This window comes from Populus euphratica, unplaced genomic scaffold (assembly GCF_000495115.2).
Source record: "Populus euphratica unplaced genomic scaffold, PopEup_1.0 scaffold8.1, whole genome shotgun sequence".
Lineage (NCBI taxonomy): Eukaryota > Viridiplantae > Streptophyta > Magnoliopsida > Malpighiales > Salicaceae > Populus > Populus euphratica.
Window position 1 is genome coordinate 137799 of NW_011499855.1, and position 18235 is coordinate 156033.

Genomic DNA, 18235 nt, shown 5'->3' on the forward strand with positions numbered 1-18235 from the left:
TCATATGAAATTCGAGAGATTAAATGCAAATTAATTTTAACTTTAAATTTATTTTGAATTGGCTTGTCCTAAAATCAAAATCAAGTTTTTTTAAAAAAAATAAAAATAATTAAAATCACATACATTCAGAAAAATTCAATAAATATTTACAAGAAATAGTCTTAACATTTAAATCTAAAAGATTGAAAAAGTAAATATATTTCTTTAATTACGATACCAGCTTCTTTTTATAATAAATAACTTTATCATAAACAGTATTTAATCCGGTTTCATTTTCATACCCTGTAGATTAAAATTTCCCAGTATTAAGCCTATAATTTTAAAAAAATTCAATCTGGCCCCTAATGACGAAAGCCAAGTGCTGACCTTCATCCTTCCATCTTCCCCTGTTTTAATATTTTCCGTCCAGTATCTTTTATGTGCACGCACTCGTAGGAAGCAGGAACACATCAAAACCTACGAGCGCCTCTTGTTTTTGAATTATATTAAAGTGTATGAATTAATAATTTCTCATTTATCTGGAAATTGCTCTTTTATTATTATATTGTTGGTGGATTTGCTTCCAGTTGGCTGATAAATGTTTATAATTTTTGCAGATTTTTTTAACAGTTGATGATAAGGTTTACAGGCGTGAGACTCGGAAAAAGATTTGAATCAATAGGATTATTCGGGTTAATATTAGTGGATTTTTTTATTAAAATAATATTATTTTATTTTTTTAAGAAAACATGTTCTTGAAATTAATCCAATTAGATTTAACATTGTTAAACCAAAAAAATTATTTTAGTATATTTTTTAAAATGAAAAATACTCTTAAAAAAATATGTTATACCCAATGATTTTTTTTAATTGAATAGTTAAAATGTGGAAAATCTACTCTTGCGAGTTTTTGAAAGACCGTAAAATTCTTGAAGTTCGGCCATCAAATAAAAACTGAACTAAAAAAGATGATTTTGACTGACAACTAGGTCACTTAAATAGTAAATAAAAATAAGGATAAAAAAGATGGTAAATAAATATATTTTTCATAGTTATTATACCAACAAAGTCAGTGTTTATTGGTTAAATTAATTCTAAAATAATATGGATGGGAAAAAAATATCAAAATAAACACAGCATGATATTAAACAAAACTAAAAAGAATTAATGGAATTGAGCAGGGAGAGTTAATTTGACCATAAGCTAACTTGTTGCATTATCATAGTTTAACTTAATTAATTTTCTAAGTAAAAAGAATATTTTATTATCATTTCATATCATTTAGATAATGCTATAATTTTAAAAGTTTTTGAAATATTTTAGTTTTATTTTTTTATATTAACGTATTAAAATTAAAATAAATTTTAAAAATAAAAAATATTATCTTAATAAATATTCAAATAAAAAAACTTTAAGAAATAACATGCGTACAAACAATTACTCAGTCCACCTGTGAAGCCGGGGTTGAGAAGAAGCCTATTTCTCTATTAGGATTAATTTCAATCAATTTTAAATTACAAGGAGCAAAACAAAATATTCCGAAAGCTAGACGGATTAGATGCATCTGCTAACACAAATATTAATTAATGACCTCACACTTTTAATTAAAAATACCGCCCGCCGCCACGCCCTCACCTCACCCAAAAAAACCATCAAAACCAACGGAAAATTTCTCCCAAACAAGCCCCGCCTCCAGTTCCTGAGCTTTCCGCTTCTCCCTCCCTCCCTCCCTAATAAAAACCAAGTTTTCACGTTACAAAATAAAAATCCCCAAATCAACAAGCCCTAATTTTATTTAAATTTGACAATGGGTGATTACGATGATGATGATCCTTACCCATACCACAAACTCTGCGGTTACCTCTGTACAGTTCTCACATCACCACACCCACTCCCTTTCCTTTCTCGTTGCCATCTCATCACTGACGGAAGCCACCAGCAAGTCAGATTCAAATCCCTAAACGACGTCGTTCTGTCTCCTCTTTCCAATCCTTGCCGCCAGAACGGCGCGGTTTCTCCTCAAGAGAACAGTAATGCGGCTGGGAAGAAGACAAAGAAGAAGAAGGGAATGGCGAAGAGGGGGAGTTGTTTGAAGAAAAGCGGTAATTCAGTGGCGGAGAAGAAGAGAGTAGGGAGGAGGGGAATTGGGATGGTGAATGGTAGTGTGAGCGTAGTGCATCAAATTCGCGCGCTTGTGATGCAAAAGTGTGTTAAGATCTTAGCGCGTGTGTTGCATGTTGCTGAGAGTGAGGGTGAGGGTGAGGGTGAGTTTGTTGAAGTGAGAGTGGTGGTGCTTGTTGATGTTTATTTGCCGGTTTCGGTTTGGTCCGGCTGGCAGTTTCCTAAGTCTGGGCCAATTGCTGGATCTCTCTTTCGGCACCTGAGGTTTGTGTTTTTGGGTTTTATTTTATGGGTTTCGTTTATTATAGCGTGGGTTTGTTTTATTTTTAGTTAATTTGAGATGTAATGTATGATTTGGTCTTCTTCCATGTGTGTGTTTAAGTAAATGAGATGGATAAAGCTCCTAGCTTTGCAAAAGGAGTAGTGTTTTTTAACTCAATTTTGAATTTATTTTACAATGTGGGTTTTCCTTTTCCTTTCCTTTTTTTTTCTGGATTTTTTTTCTAGTTTTGCTGCACTTGTCTGTTCACTATTTAGCTAAGTGTTGAAGGCGTTTCACAATTGAGTTTAGATTGGTTTTTCTGAGTATAGATAGTGTAATTTTGTGTTCAAGTAGCAATATGCGGCTAACCTGGAGGGTTTTTTTATTTTCTTTTTGTACTTTAGTGGATGGACTGTTGAAATTGCTGATGGTCGTTAGGTAACAAAATTTCTCTAGCTGCTTGGCTTTAGACTTTTGGTTCGAGGATGCACAGGATCTAACTTAGTTAGACATTTTTAGCTTTAGAATCTGGACAATATATATATTCTTGATAGTTTAGTTGTCCTTTAGCAACGCATCTTCTCTTTTCTTGAATCTTGTTGTGGAGTTGAACTGCTATATGTTTGGTTAAATTGCAATGTTTTAATTTAGTGTTTTCTTGATTTTTCATTAGTTATCTATGTTGGTAACACGGTTGAAGTTTGCAGTTGCGATTGGGAGAGGAGGAGGTCCATTCTTGTTGATGGAGGAGAGTATTTTAAAAATGCTTTTGGAGATCTTAGGAGCATTTGGAATCTTTCTGGTTGTCATGTTCTTGGATGCAATTTGCATTGTGATGTCCCTGATTCTTCAAGCAAAAAGCGTTTTGAACTTCATGAAATTTTTAAGGGTTTACCCGGCACAGAAAATAAGGAACAGTATTACTCTTCAAGAGTAGAACCAGCGGATAACTATTTGGAATCTGGTATTTGGGACTTAACTGGTGATATCTTGATGAGCATTCTTTCTGCACTTGGTCCAAAGGACCTTGTCAGGGTTTCTGCAACCTGTCACCACTTGAGATCCCTGGCTGTTTCAATTATGCCATGTATGAAACTTAAATTATTTCCTCATCAGCAGGCAGCAGTTGAGTGGATGTTACAGCGCGAGCGGAATGCTCAAGTCTTGCCACATCCTCTGTACACTAATTTATCCACAGAAGATGGGTTTACATTTCATGTAAGTACTGTTTCTGGTGAAATAATTACTGGAGGAGCTCCAACTGTAAGAGACTTTCGTGGGGGAATGTTCTGTGATGAACCTGGCTTAGGAAAGACTATCACTGCCCTTTCTCTTATTCTGAAGACAAGAGGAACAGTAGCTGACCCACCAGATGGAGTTCAAATAACCTGGTGTGCACATAATGGAGAACAGAGATGTGGCTATTATGAGGTTGATGGCAGAAACTTCACTTCTAATAACACACCCCTGGCAAAAAGGGTAATGAACCAGAGTGCACGCAGGGGACAATTATCTTTGGATAAATCCACTCTGATGAATGATCCAGGTCAGCAGATTGAGGGGTTTAGCAATTCTTGTCCAGTTAAAGGAATGGAATCATCACCAGCTCCATCTTCAGATCAAACAGCACGTGTAATTCAATTGAGTCGCGTGAAGAGAAATCTTCTTCATGAATATGATGAAACACCTGTTTTTAGTAACAAGAAAAGGAGGAAGCATCGTTCTAATGCCCCTATATATGTCTCAGAGGAACAACGGCATGATAGAGTACACAGGTTGAATTTGATTACTGGACATTCTAGGGATTTTAATGAGACTTGGGTTCAATGCGATGCATGCAGAAAGTGGAGGAAGCTTACAAGCAGTGTAGCAGATACTGATGCTGCATGGTTTTGTAGCATGAATACAAACCCTGAACGTCAGAGTTGTAGAGATGCTGAAGAAGCTTGGGATGACAGCTGTTCCTTAACTCATGTACCTGGATTTCACACCAAAGGAACTTCAGGGGGGGAGGAGCAAAATGTGTCATTTTTCATTAGTGTTCTCAAGGAGCACTATTCCATGATAAACTCTAAAACCAAGAAAGCTTTGACTTGGCTGGCTAAACTTTCTCCAGAAAGACTTTCTTTAATGGAAACAATTGGTTTGGCAAGTCCGGTTGTAGGTACTGGTTCTGTATCTGGTGGTGGAGATTCCCGTGGGTTTCATAAAATATTTGAAGCATTTGGTCTTGTACGGAGGGTAGAAAAGGGAGCGAGTAAGTGGTGTTACCCGCAGAAACTTGAAAACTTAGCATTTGATTTGGCTGCTTTTAGAATTGCTATCTGCAAGCCGTTGGATTCTGTCAGGTTATATTTATCAAGAGCAACCCTAGTTGTTGTCCCAGCAAATCTAGTTGATCATTGGAAAACCCAGATAGAAAAGCATGTCAAACCTGGCCAGTTGCGGCTCTGTGTCTGGACTAATCATAAAAAGCCTTCTGCTCACAGTCTGGCATGGGATTATGATGTTGTTATAACAACCTTCAGTCGATTAAGTGCTGAGTGGGGTCCCAGGAAAAAAAGTCCTCTGATGCAAGTGCATTTTCTCCGGGTCATGTTAGATGAGGGACATACCCTTGGCTCTAGTCTGAGCTTGACAAACAAATTGCAAATGGCTATGTCATTGATGGCTTCAAATCGCTGGTTACTAACGGGAACTCCAACACCTAACACACCCAATAGTCAGTTGTCTCATCTCCAGCCAATGCTTAAGTTTCTACAGGAGGAAGTGTATGGGCTGAATCAAAAGTCATGGGAAGCCGGCGTTCTTAGACCATTTGAAGCCGAGATGGAAGAAGGTCGCTCACGCTTGTTGCATTTGCTCCACAGATGCTTGATTAGTTCTAGGAAGACAGATTTGAAAACTATCCCTCCATGCATCAAGAAGGTGACATTCCTCAATTTTACCAAGGATCATGCAAGAAGCTATAATGAATTGGTAGTTACTGTGCGACGTAATATTCTAACTGCTGACTGGAATGATCCTTCTCATGTTGAGAGTTTGCTTAACCCAAAGCAGTGGAAGTTTCGAAGTACCCTTATTAGAAATGTCAGGCTATCTTGTTGTGTGGCAGGGCATATTAAAGTGGCAGAAGTTGGTGAAGATATTCAGGAAACAATGGATATTCTGATTGAAAAAGGACTTGATCCCATTTCAGAGGAGCATGCTTTGATAAAATACTATCTTCAGTATGGTGGTAACTGTCTCAGGTAACTTTTAGAGCTCTTTTTTGCTTCACTCTGAATATTAACATGATATCTTCTGACATGGGTTTACCACCATTGATTTTGCACATTTGTTTTTTTTTCTTCTTTCCTCTTTGCTGTTTAGATGCAAGGAATGGTGTCGTCTACCTTTCATCACGCCATGTAGGCATCTTTTGTGCCCTGATTGTGTTGCTTTGGATAGTGAAAAGTGTACTTTTCCTGGCTGTGGTTACTCATATGAGATGCAAAGTCCAGAAATATTGACCCGACCAGAAAATCCAAACCCTAAGTGGCCTGTCCCCAAAGATCTTATCGAGTTGCAACCTTCCTATAAACAGGCAAGTATTTTTCCCTCATTTTGAAATAATTTTTTTTATGTATAAAGGATTCGCAGGAAGCATTGTCACATTTATTTTTCTGGTATTTGTACAGGATGACTGGGATCCTGATTGGCAGTCAACATCTAGCAGTAAAGTTGCTTACCTTGTACAGAAGCTGAAAGCATTGCAGGAGGCCAGTAGAGAGAGTAGCTGGTCCATTGACAAGGATACTCAAATAAGTGTTTCTAGTGTAGTGCTTCAGCCGGACTGCTTTAGTGTTAACAAGGCAGCCTTGGAGAAAGTTATAATATTTTCTCAATTTCTTGAGCATATACATGTGATAGAACAGCAGGTACTTATGATTGCATTATGAGTTCTTACCAAGTGTGGCCTTTTCTTTTCCTCAAAAGTGTAATGATCCTGGGCCTTCTTTTCTTCGGCCAGTTAGCATTTGCTGGTATTAAATTTGCTGGAATGTATAGTCCAATGCCTCAAATCAACAAGGTATTGAAATTAGTTTGTCTACTTTTTATTGTTTTGTTCCTGTTCCTTTTTCTTGATACATTCCTTGGCTATTCAGATGAAATCACTGGCCACCTTCCAGCATGACGCCACTTGTATGGCTCTGTTAATGGATGGCAGTGCTGCATTGGGTCTTGATTTGAGCTTTGTAACTCATGTATTCTTAATGGAGCCAATCTGGGACAGAAGGTAGCATTTTTTTTCAAATCCTAAACTGTTCATTATTTCTCTTTTCTGTTCTTACTAATAGGTATCTTGCATCCTGATTTCAGTATTGTTAGCCACAATATCACGCTGCTATATGGAAAAATAATGGTTTTTGTTGAATAGAATGCTTGACACACCTCTCTCTGTCTCTCCCTCGTTTACTCTTTTTTTTTTGTTAATTAAAAATTCTTCTTTGTTGAAATGCTATCAGCATGGAAGAACAAGTGATAAGTCGAGCTCATCGGATGGGCGCCACTCGCCCCATCAATGTGGAGACTTTAGCAATGCGTGGTACAATTGAGCAGCAAATGCTAGAATTCCTACAGGTAGATGATGTAGAAGCTCCTTTATTATTTATTTAATGAGAATATATAAGCCAAACTGTTGATTTTGGTCTGATTGCCCTTTCTTTTATGTCACTATTTTGTTATTTAACCTGTTAGCAACCATTACTTTAATGTCTGTATTTTTCTGCAGCTTTAAAGGATTAGTAAAAGATTTTATCTTTCTTATGCTAAATCCGTGACTTAACCCTCCCCCTGCTTTGGATTTTTCATCACATGCCCTTTTCATCTAATTGAGGACTCAAGGCCCAGTTTAATTTTTGACTTGCTTTTCCTTTAGGATGTTGATGGTTGTAGAAGAGTTTTGAAAGAAGAGTCAAGTAAAACTGACCATGAAGGGGCACGGCTCCATCGATCTCTACATGATTTTGCTGAGAGCAACTACTTGGCCCACCTTAGCTTTGTGCATACAGGTTCAAGAGTGTAGAAGGTAACGGATAATTTTTTTCCTTATCTGGAGACCTAATTATCTTATATGTTCTTATAACTGCAAATCTTATGTGCTTATCCTGCTGGTGTAACAAAAACTGCTGTTATCTTTCTCTGTGCAGTTCTTGTGATGATCTCGAGCCACCATACGTTGTGCTGATGATGATTTCAATCAAGTGATATATGTGGCAGTTGAATTCAAATAATTCCACTCCTTCTGTTTGAAAAACCTGGGCAGATTATTTTTGATTCATTGTTTCTGAAAGTATAAATGGCAGAGTTTGCCATTCACAGCTGGGAACAAGTGCTAATTGAAATTTTTTCTCTATCTATTCCTTGACTAATCTCTTAGGATACCCCAACAACAAAACCTTGACCCTCATTTTCAAAGAGCCTTTTTTTTTGGCTCCTGTTTGTCCATTCTGTACCCTTGGGGATGTACATGTATTTGGTAGGTGGGAGAGAACTTGAAGAAACTACTTTAGTTGTTTGTAACAATCATACCCAGTTATGTACAGGAATGAACGACAAAATCATGTTATTCAAAGCTTCTGAATTGATTTATTTTTCCACAAGATAGATGGATGAAACTGTTTGCTATGACATGGACCTTTCAAAATATAAAGATGGATTGGAAGATGCATCTTTATTTGTCTCTGACATTGGCGGAAAAAAAAAACATCAAAAAATTAGTGCGATTGACGGGAGAATTCTCCCCCGCACCATCTTAGAAAAAAGAGATAGGAATATTAAATATCTTTAATTGAAAAAACAACACCAAGGATGATGTGTGCCGGGGGGGTTAGACCACTCGTGGAACGGAACGTGTTGGCAAGTGTTTAATTTGGCACATGCCCAGAAACTATGGGACATGCAGGCATCATATGACACGGGACATGCAGGCATCATATGACACGAAGCATGTAAAAAAATAAAAAACTTTTTTTTGGTTGTTAATTTTAAATATCAATTTAGGGAAACAATTACTTTTTTCTCATTAAAAATATATAATATTAACCTCAGCAAATTTAATTATTATTCAATTTGAATAAAATATCAACTAAAAATATTTTAAAAACTTTGATCCAGTAAAAATCTTATAATTATAACTTCATAATTTTTTTTAATATTTTTTTTCCCAAAACCCTATATATCCTTTACATTTTAAGATTTAAAAAACTGAGGAAGACGCATTCAGTCAAGGAATGGCAGACAATCTGTATAGTATTTTGCTTCTGAATTTACAAGGCAGCTGTGTTTGATTTTGAAGTCAGCGACCTACTTAAAAAGAATTTACATACCCCTAGCGAGTTTTCACACTTCCCTCAGAAAAAAATTTATAGGAAGAGAGAAAGTATGGATACATTTGTGGGAAGAAATCGAATGCAAGAGATTGTGGGGAGAAAACATTTCCACCCACCTCCACCCTCTAGAAAAAAAAAAAAAAACTCGGCTTCCTCCATATTCCAATCTCGAGCAGAAATTGAAAACGAATTTCAGATCTCGCAAAGAATTGCACTGGCAAAATGTGAGTCAAGTTGCGTGTTAGACGTCGCAGGTCATTGAGTTAACCCTTCCCTTCCCACGCTAACAATGGACCTGTCACCCATGGGAACGTTGTATTGCTGGTATACTCTCGCTCTGTTGGCTGCCCACCATTGTTCTGCTTGTTTTTCGCTGAACCGCTTCCGACTGCAGCAAAAGGAGTTCAAAATACAATAGCATTAGATTTCGAATAAAGACAGAGCAATTATAAAGTTACAATGATTTAGTTCCCCACTCGGATGCTTCCAACAGTACAGAAACCTGTTGGTCCAAACTCATCTATTTGCAAAAAGTGGGCCTGAAAGCAGCCAGGAACTCTACCACCTTAGTTAAGGACGCAGGGCCACATTACATTATTGGAAAATATCATGGGCCAAGTAGTTACCTTGTTGTTAAAGAGTGGAGATGCAAAGCAATCATAGAAGGGGGCCAGGTTGGGGGGGAGTGGAAGAGAACAGGATAATAGAGTGTAATGACTTGAGAATACCTGAAGCGGACACGTTTGAGATCCTTCGCACCTCCATGCAAGGAAACAAGGGTAATATATACACCTGGTTCGTCTTGTTCAACCCATTCATCGCCATTAGTGGGTTCAACTTTTGCTATTCTGTTCTTATTCCTCACTGTTGTTTCTATCTGTGTCATTTCAGAGTGATGTGGAGTCTGATTAGTAGTAGTAGTACCTGACACATTCGACATTACCAGGCTGTTTGATCCTTTTGAATCTTGTTCATGACATGCTGTGGGACTACTGAGTTGCTCAAGAATTCCAGGAGAAACATCCCATGGAGTAGGGCTGCTAGAGTGATAAAAAGAGGGCGAGTTGCTGTTTCTTGATGCTCCAAAAGGCACCCTTTCAGCCACTTCTTTCAACTATAATAAAAAGATTAATCACATATAAATTAAGTAGACAGCTGACCTATTAAAAAACCTACAAAATTCTAGTATGCTCATGAGCTCCCGGTCGATCACCAGATCACCATTCATACGGCAAGGACACTTCCAACACAAGTTTATGTCAACCTTAGTATTTAGGACGACACAGGCAATTTAATTTATTTTCAACAGGCAACTCATAGCCCGCACATCCCTAAGGTGGACATGATGCACATCTATCGGTCTAGTTCTAGAGATTCCCAAATACAATCATATAATATCAAAAGCATTGTGCAAATATTGTCCTCTGGACCTACTTTTTGAGATTCAAACAAACTTTGCTCTTGTCAAATCTAGGACCAGTCTAGTCAATGCAAGATACCATACATTTAGTGCACATTTCTAAACTTTCTTGCCTAAGGTTACTTGTGATGTAAAATTAGTTATCTACAGTAGGACCAGGAAGTTATAAACTCAAGTTTTTAACTTACTTGGGCCGTGAGTGACTTAATTACTTCCTTTGCTGCCTTGCATTTAGCAGTTTCCTCCTCCGCGACTGCAATAGCCTCCTTCAACTGCTTGGTTGTTCTTTCCAGCTCAACATCCTGAAGCTGAGCTTTATTTGTAAGCTCTTCAACCTACATTACACAAACAGTCAGCCTTAATCAAACTTTTCAAGCACAATGATATGGCCAGTAGAAAGTCACTAAAGCCATATACTGTTGTTTCATTATGGTCATGCATCTCTAAACTGGATCTTAATCTAACCAAATCATTAACCATAGTTACTATGATCATAAGCAATTTCAAAATTAGACCTGTCCCCAGCACAGACCTTTGTCTTTATGTTAATTGTGACAAAAAAAATATTGCAGAACACTTTGTCCATGTCCACACAGGGAAAATTAAAGCATAAAGAAGCAAGCAAAGAAACTCACAACAAGCTATAACCAAAGGATAAAAAAGAGACTCTCAATGCAACAACAAAAGGATTTATGCCATAGGACAAGACAGTTTTTCTCTAGCTGTTAATAAGGAGACTTGATATAATTTTACGCAGTATCATACCGCATGACATATACACTTGCTATCTTACCGAAAATGTTTTAGACAATACATGTTCAGCCACAGACGATAAATTTCTAAGTTAATGCATGAGGGCCTGGGTACATCTATTATTGCTCAAAACAAGAAATTTAGGAACAGATTAATGAAATCATAAGAGTTAATTTATGTCTACCTGAGCTCTTAATTTTACAATTTCTTCACGCAGGCTGTCATTTAACCTCCCAGCACCATCCACAGCTAGTTTTGGCAACTCATTAGCTGAGAGAGTTGGGGTTGGTGTTGCAGCACGAGGGGGACTAGATCGTCTTGATGTTGGAGATGTTGCTCGAGACACAATTCTTGATCCAGGAAGAGAAGCAGAGAAAAATTTCTTGGAGGATCCAAATGATTTAGAGTTATTAAATGTATTGCGCCGAGAAACATCATTTCCAGAGGGTGAAACCTGCATGCTATTGGTGTTTGACTTCCTGTTTCTTCTGGAAGATATACTTTCCACCTCTTTAGATGATTCCATAGAGAAGTTTCTTCCAAGCTTAGCATGCGATTTTGAATTCGAATTTTCAGTCTTTTCTGCAACTTCATTTAGTCCCTGATTGACACTTCCTCTTCTACTAAGAGCAGAGTGAACTGAAGAGTCAGTTTCAGAGCTTCTTCTAAGTTTGCTAAGACAATTATCACAGACACGATAAGGTTTGTTAGGATTTGGAGCCATTGAAGCCTTGAGAGACTTTTTATTACTACATGAATGGCAGAAAACAAGCCCACAATTATAACAATTGTGCCGTTTCCGTTTGAAATTAAATGGGAGGTGGCAACCCGAACACATTGATTGATCGATACCGGATACCCATTTATGAAGACAGATAGCTGCAGTAAAACTAGTGCCGCAGACAATACCTTTAACCTGTTTGTCTTTCAAAGCTTCAACTACAGATGGGGAATTTCTATCATCTGCATCACCATGACCTAGCCTGCCATTTGCACCCTTTCCCCATGTGTAAACTTCAGTTCTTGAGGTCAAAACTGCAACATGATAAGCACCACAGGCTAATTCTTCAACAAAATTTTTCATGAGCTTTCCCTCAACACGAGTAGGGAGCATGCCATCAGCTTGGGGATTCCCCAATTGACCATATACAGGGCTTCCCATGGTGTAAACCTGACCTATAGTTGTAAGTGCAGCAGTGAGGCTGTGACCACAGGCAACTTGACAGAAGTTGGGTTCAACAAGAGTAGCAACACAAGTGGGCACCAGTTTAGCTTCCTTATCACCATGCCCAAGACGACCTTTATCTCCATCTCCCCATGTGAAGAGCTTTCCTGAAGAACAATTACTGGAATTTGATGACCCAACCATGATTTCAACAACTGCAGCTGTGTGCCACACACCACAAGCTGCTCGCATGGTGCGGAGGCCCTTAAGGGACTCAACCTCTCTTGGTATTGACACGCTTATGCGGTCCCCATGTCCTAAAACCCCAAAGGTTCCATCTCCAAAAGTAAACAATTGGCCAGCAGAGGTTACAACAGCTGTGTGCCAGGGTCCACATGAAACTGATGAGACATGTATTCCCTCAAGTGGTCCATCCAACTTTCTTGGAACCCACTGAGTAGCTTCACTTCCACATCCCAAAAGTCCAAAATTATAAGCATTACCACCCCAAATGTACAAATCACCAGAAAGTGTTACTGCACAAGAATGATATTCTCCACATGCTACAAGTTCAACATTGAAATTTTTTAGTCCATCTACAAACTTTGGATGTGAAACATCAGAGTCTACACCATGTCCGAGTCTGCCTCCTAGTTCCTCTCCCCAAGAGAAAACCTCCCCTTGTTTTGTTACCAAAGCAGCATGTTGCCGACCACAAGCTATAGCCTGAACATCTAGTAAAACTGCAGATTCCAAAGCTTTTGGCACAAAAGAATCCATCTGAACACCAGAACCTCCAATTCTATGAACTCCACCACCTAGAATGCCATCACCAGTACCCTCCCCCCAAATATAAACATCCCCTAATGCATCATTTTCATCACGACCAGAGCCTTGACTTGATGAGCTAACAGCACTTGATAAACTAACCCTAAAATTATCTGTGTTTGTACCCTTTGCACGCCCTGTTGTTTCATCTGAGCCCACTGATAACTGAGACTGAGCTGGCGCACAAGCAGATTCTAGTGGAAATAAAACCTTAGGAGGCGCAGTGTATACTACATCAGACAATGCCTTCTCTAAACCAGTATTTGGAGGACTGTCATATGGCGTACGAAGACGAAGAGGATCCATTCCATCCTATATCATTACCAAGAGAATTTACATTAAAGCACACAGCAGCAAAACGTAATTTTGAGAATGAAGGAACATAGAACAGTACCTTCAGTGAACTATCATCACTACCAAATGCAAAGCTCAAAGGAGAACTTCTAAGGGTGTATGCCCTAGGACTGTTTGCCTCCGATAAAAGTCCATCATTTCTAGTTTCTTCTCTCTTTTTCCAAATCTGGCGATTTGATATTAGTGCCTTTAGACCAGTAAACCATACTTCAGCTTCTTCTTTGTCCTTGCATATCTGGCAAAACAGAGCATGATAAGCAGATTATCAAAATTTTCAGCTAATCCGTAAAGGAACTGTGTTGGGCAAATACAGAAAGAGGACTCCCAAAAATTTTGAACATGGCATGACTTTGATGACAAAGAACTTTAAAAAGAATATGCCTACCAAATCTAAAGACCTGTCACTGTATATTAGAGAAAATGACTGGTATTCCTTCTCAGGACGAGGATATCTCTGAAAAATTGGCTGTAGTAAGCAGAATTGAGAATAATCAGCTAGTAAATCATGGTTCCAATAAAATGAAAATTAAATCTTAAAAGTAATTGAAAAACTATCAGAAAATTACAAGCAAAAGGATGTAATTTCCATATTTTCTCAAGGGGAAAGAAAGAATAAAACAAAAGCCATAAACACTGGAAGCAGACAAAATATATGAATCACATAAAATAAAAAATCACATAAAAAATAAATAATTTTCAAGCATAGCTTCACTGTCCCTCATGATTTTGTTGTTAGATCCAATATTCAAGGTAAATGTAGAAAACATCACAAAAATGAAGTGTCCATCAAAAACCATTTTTCTATATAACAAAAAATGCCCCCACAACTCTTCCTAGGAATGAATATTACAGATTTTTGAAAGCTAGAAGACAGTACATGCACATAAACGCATTGCTTCAAAGTAAATTCTAAAATCAAAGTTTCAAATGTCATAGTATTTGATAAAGTAACATAACCAGTATTCTTGCAATCTCCTTTCCACTATGTCACATAAAAATAGACAGATTCATTCATCGAAACTTTGCACTCTTATGAACATACATCCCTGATCTGGTGAAGTGCAAAGCAAAGCATCAATATGCGAAGGCTACTGAACCCCAACCATTTTCGAAACTCAAGTTATTCACACTAAAATGATTATTAACTTGAAATTAAAAAAAAATGATTTGCTGCAAAACTATGAAAAGCATGGGCTACTGCATTAAGCACCATACAAAAGTTGACCAGGATCTCGATATGGATAAACTTACAGTGCGCTGACCAGGGATAATTCTGGAGACATGGCTTAGTTTAAGATGCTTCTCCTCTTTCCCAGATATCCAAATTAGAACAGATTCATCCTGAATGAACCAAAAGCAAAGGCATACGTATTACAGCATACATAAATTTAATAAGCAAAGCTCAATAGTCAATATCCAACAACATCAAATAGAATATAAATTACCAACTGCCTTGCAGCAATTAGATGCAGCGCCTATGAAAGTACATCATAGAGTTTGGCATAAAAATAATAGGGAGAAAAGTTACTAAATTGCATGCATGCCTTCAGACATTGATAGTGAAACCTTAAACTGCAGGGAAAGGTGCTCTCTTATCTTTTGATTAGGAAGCAGCACAGAACAAGGTTAGGAAAACCAAGTGGCCTGCCAGCAAGATCAGCACCATCATAAGCCTCATCACTAACTCACATTTTTCAGCTTCAATAATCAATCTAATAGATCTTCATTTTCTCCAGCAAGCCCATGTTTACATAGAAACAGAGGAGAGGTGCTGTGCTGTGCAGGATAACCAGCTAAAGATCTTTCTAGTTTTCAAGTCCAAAGTAAAAGTCGATGCCACTGGGGCATTTTCTTCATAGAGCCCTGGAGGCCTTTATTTCCATGGATATAAGGGTTAGGACACTTGCTTTTCTACCTTGATGACAACACCACTACTGCCTTTATTTTATTCATTCACAATACCATCACCATTTTAGAAATTCTGGAAGCATATTCTGCTAAGATTTTATGAAACAGTAGACCTAATTTTATTCATTCACAATACCATCACCATTTTAGAACTTCTGGAAGCATATTCTGCTAAGATTTTATTCATTTAACCTTCCATGAGACTAACGCATTCAGAGACAAAGGCACTTTCTAAATCATCCAATTCTCAACACTGCATTGTAATCTAAACTTGGTAAAGAGAAGCAAAAATTACCAAACATCCATAAAAATATGCTATTATCAGAGCATGCGTCATAAAAACAGATTAACAGACGCAAATAAACCTACAAATCGATCTACTTGAAGACAAGGCAGTACCATAGCTAGCTTCCATTGAGGGAAAAGAAACAAACACAAATAGCTAACCACAAATTTCTTTATCCCATACTGATATGGCTCAAAATAAGAAAGAGAAAAGGTAACATTTAAAAGCATGCCTTAAATATAATCTTACATTTGACAGCCTGAAGGGGCAAAATTTGGGCTTCCCTCTACGGCCATACTTGAGCAACTGAGTGCCTCTTTTAAGAGCAGTGATGGCCTGTGGCAAAGAATGCAGCAAGAAAATCAACTGAAAATAAACTAAGCAGGCTCTGCATAAGTCAGAATTCAGGAGATGTAGAAATATTTCTCATCATGGAGAAACATCTAATGGTGCAGCCGCATGATTATATCTCACAATACACAGGTTCTTGTCTGTTTTTTCTTCAGTTATTTTTAAGTTCATGATCCATGATTTACTCAAATCCTTTTTTCACTTATCCCAGACACCAACATAAGACTTGGTTTTTATTATAGAAATAAATGGGTATGGTTCACTACCCAGCCAAGAGGCAACAATTAGAGGTATTTTGTATTAAGCCCGTGAAATGTTTTCCATTTGAGTGAATATTTACAACTCATTGATGCAGAGAGATATGAACACTCCCTAATAGCATTTGGTTGACTATCTATTTATATACTATCGCAATTCTTTGAAAAATTCCAGAAAAGCATGCATGTCTTAACACTGAGTCTTGATGCTTTGGCATGCATCCTAACATCACTAGCACTCATGTGTTAATGCTCATGTAAGACTCATTCATGTACTCTTAAGAAAATGCACAAAAACAATTAGCTTACCCTAAAAAGCCAGCTAGAATAGTCCATTAAGACTTGCCAACCAAAAACCCGCATATGACAACATGCTGACCCACACACATCCTATACTAACATTTCGTAATGCAAACATTGATGAACAAACAAAAGGAAAGGTTATACCACTCGATCCCATTGAAATAACAGATATTACAAGAATCTTCATGCTGTTATTAGCTTGAACAGTAAGCAACAGCTCCACAACATTTGACCCGGTTTCGCTTTTTTGAAAGGAAAAAAAACCTCAAATTCCATTGCACTAATTTCAAACAATTTACGAGACCAAACATTCAAATCAATGCTCGACTTATTAAAATCCATAGCAATTAATAGGAAATCTCTATTTACAAGCTTGAGCTTTTAACACAACCACGTTGCACCCTAATCACAAAGACACAACCATAAAAATAAAATAAAAAAACATACAAGCATAACACTAAACCTTCTCAGTCATTACCAAGATATAAATCAAAATACATTCACTAAACCTCAACCAATATCATCAGCACTTTATTATATCAATAAACAACAACAAAATATAAAATATACATATATAATTACCAATTCAATGTCTCTCTCCAAGGGGCCAACTCTCAACGTCGGCTCCAAAGCAGCCATTCCCTCCGTTTTTGACGTAATCAAAACTCTAACAAAACCCTACACATCTCACCATCACCACCACCGCGACAAAATCCACCTACGAACACACACATTGCCTCATTTAAACTCTAAATCACTCACTCTCAGCTCCTCCAAACCCTCGCATTACCAAAAACAAAACCTCGATCAGCTAACAAAACCAATCGATTCAATCTCGAATCGTCGAAAAAAACACCCGGCGGAATCGACGAATAAAGGAAAGGATTATTAGCTTTTAACAAAACGACGAGAGAATATGTCGAAAACGAAGATTCTGCGACGGCGGCCTCTGGATTCGAGGAATTGGGCTTTGCGGTGTTTGGTTGCAGAGGAAGTGAGAGAAAAAGGAAATATTAGGGAAAGTGAAGCCTGTTTGGTTTTAATGAGAGTGGAGTGGAGAGTGAGAGAGAGAGGGAATCTGTTTAGTTAAGAGAGAAAAAATTGAGGTTTATTGAACATTATTGAATTTGATTATTTTTTTTAAATGATATTCGAATTTTGATTTCTTTCTTTTCTCCTTTTTTTTCTTTTCTAAATTTTGTGCCCTAAAAGGCACAATTTCAAGAAATCAATCAAGTTTTTCTTTGCCAACTCAGTCAATCTGGAATAAAAATATGGTAATTCTTCTGGAAATAGAATTTTACTAATTATTTCATGGATCTAATTCGTTCAATAATAATACTACAGAAACTAGTTGTTTACCTAATCTTATAATATGATTTAGATGTTAATAAACAAATTCATAGATATTTGATATATAAAGAAAAACTTATTTTTTAAAGAACAGATTCGAACATATATAATATTTACATGTAAATTATAAAATTAGTTTTTGCTAATATCTTAAAACATAAAAGATATAAAAAAGACATTTGATTAAAAAAATTGATAAAAACTTAAAATAATTTTATTTTGGCGTAATTTTAGAATAGATATTTATATTTGTAAAATAGTAAGTACAATGAGATATTATCTTTGTTTTTATTATCACAATTTTTTTATTACAAGATAATAATCAAACATTGTTTAATAAATTTAGAAAAAAATGATTCATGAAATCTGACAAATAATATCAAAATTTATTATTATTAAAACACAAGAAAAAAAAGGTGTTAAGATTTTATTTCTTTGTGTAAGATATTAATAAGATTATATATATAATTTTTGTAGTTATAATTTAAAAAAATAAATTAAAAAATATATATATTTAATTA

General features: G+C 36.8%; 2 protein-coding genes across 2 annotated transcripts; one reads left to right on the forward strand and one right to left on the reverse strand.

The window, feature by feature from the left end:
• The first annotated feature begins 1583 nt into the window (after positions 1-1583).
• On the forward strand, positions 1584-8022 carry LOC105122795 (SNF2 domain-containing protein / helicase domain-containing protein / F-box family protein). Its single transcript, XM_011022086.1, has 9 exons — positions 1584-2364; positions 3070-5613; positions 5735-5948; positions 6043-6282; positions 6375-6434; positions 6511-6641; positions 6871-6985; positions 7284-7433; positions 7555-8022. Exons 1-8 carry the CDS (start codon positions 1787-1789, stop codon positions 7428-7430), a joined length of 4029 nt encoding a protein of 1342 aa, XP_011020388.1. The 5' UTR covers positions 1584-1786; the 3' UTR covers positions 7431-7433; positions 7555-8022.
• A 603-nt stretch (positions 8023-8625) lies between these two features.
• On the reverse strand, positions 8626-17427 carry LOC105122796 (uncharacterized). The gene is made up of 9 exons (XM_011022087.1): positions 16944-17427; positions 15700-15786; positions 14508-14597; positions 13642-13722; positions 13297-13491; positions 11094-13214; positions 10345-10491; positions 9465-9850; positions 8626-9124 (listed from the first exon to the last, which is right to left on the reverse strand). Exons 1-9 carry the CDS (start codon positions 16998-17000, stop codon positions 8992-8994), a joined length of 3297 nt encoding a protein of 1098 aa, XP_011020389.1. The 5' UTR covers positions 17001-17427; the 3' UTR covers positions 8626-8991.
• Positions 17428-18235: the final 808 nt, after the last annotated feature.

Coding starts and splice junctions, on each gene's coding strand:
- LOC105122795 (XM_011022086.1), top strand. CDS start 1,787: ATGGGTGATTACGATGATGATGATCCTTACCCATACCACAAACTCTGC. Junction 5,949..6,042: donor TGCAACCTTCCTATAAACAG/GCAAGTATTTTT, acceptor GTATTTGTACAG/GATGACTGGGATCCTGATTG. Junction 6,283..6,374: donor TACATGTGATAGAACAGCAG/GTACTTATGATT, acceptor TTCTTCGGCCAG/TTAGCATTTGCTGGTATTAA.
- LOC105122796 (XM_011022087.1), bottom strand. CDS start 17,000: ATGGCTGCTTTGGAGCCGACGTTGAGAGTTGGCCCCTTGGAGAGAGAC. Junction 14,598..15,699: donor GCCCCTTCAGGCTGTCAAAT/GTAAGATTATAT, acceptor TGGTTCATTCAG/GATGAATCTGTTCTAATTTG. Junction 10,492..11,093: donor TTGTAAAATTAAGAGCTCAG/GTAGACATAAAT, acceptor TGTGTAATGTAG/GTTGAAGAGCTTACAAATAA.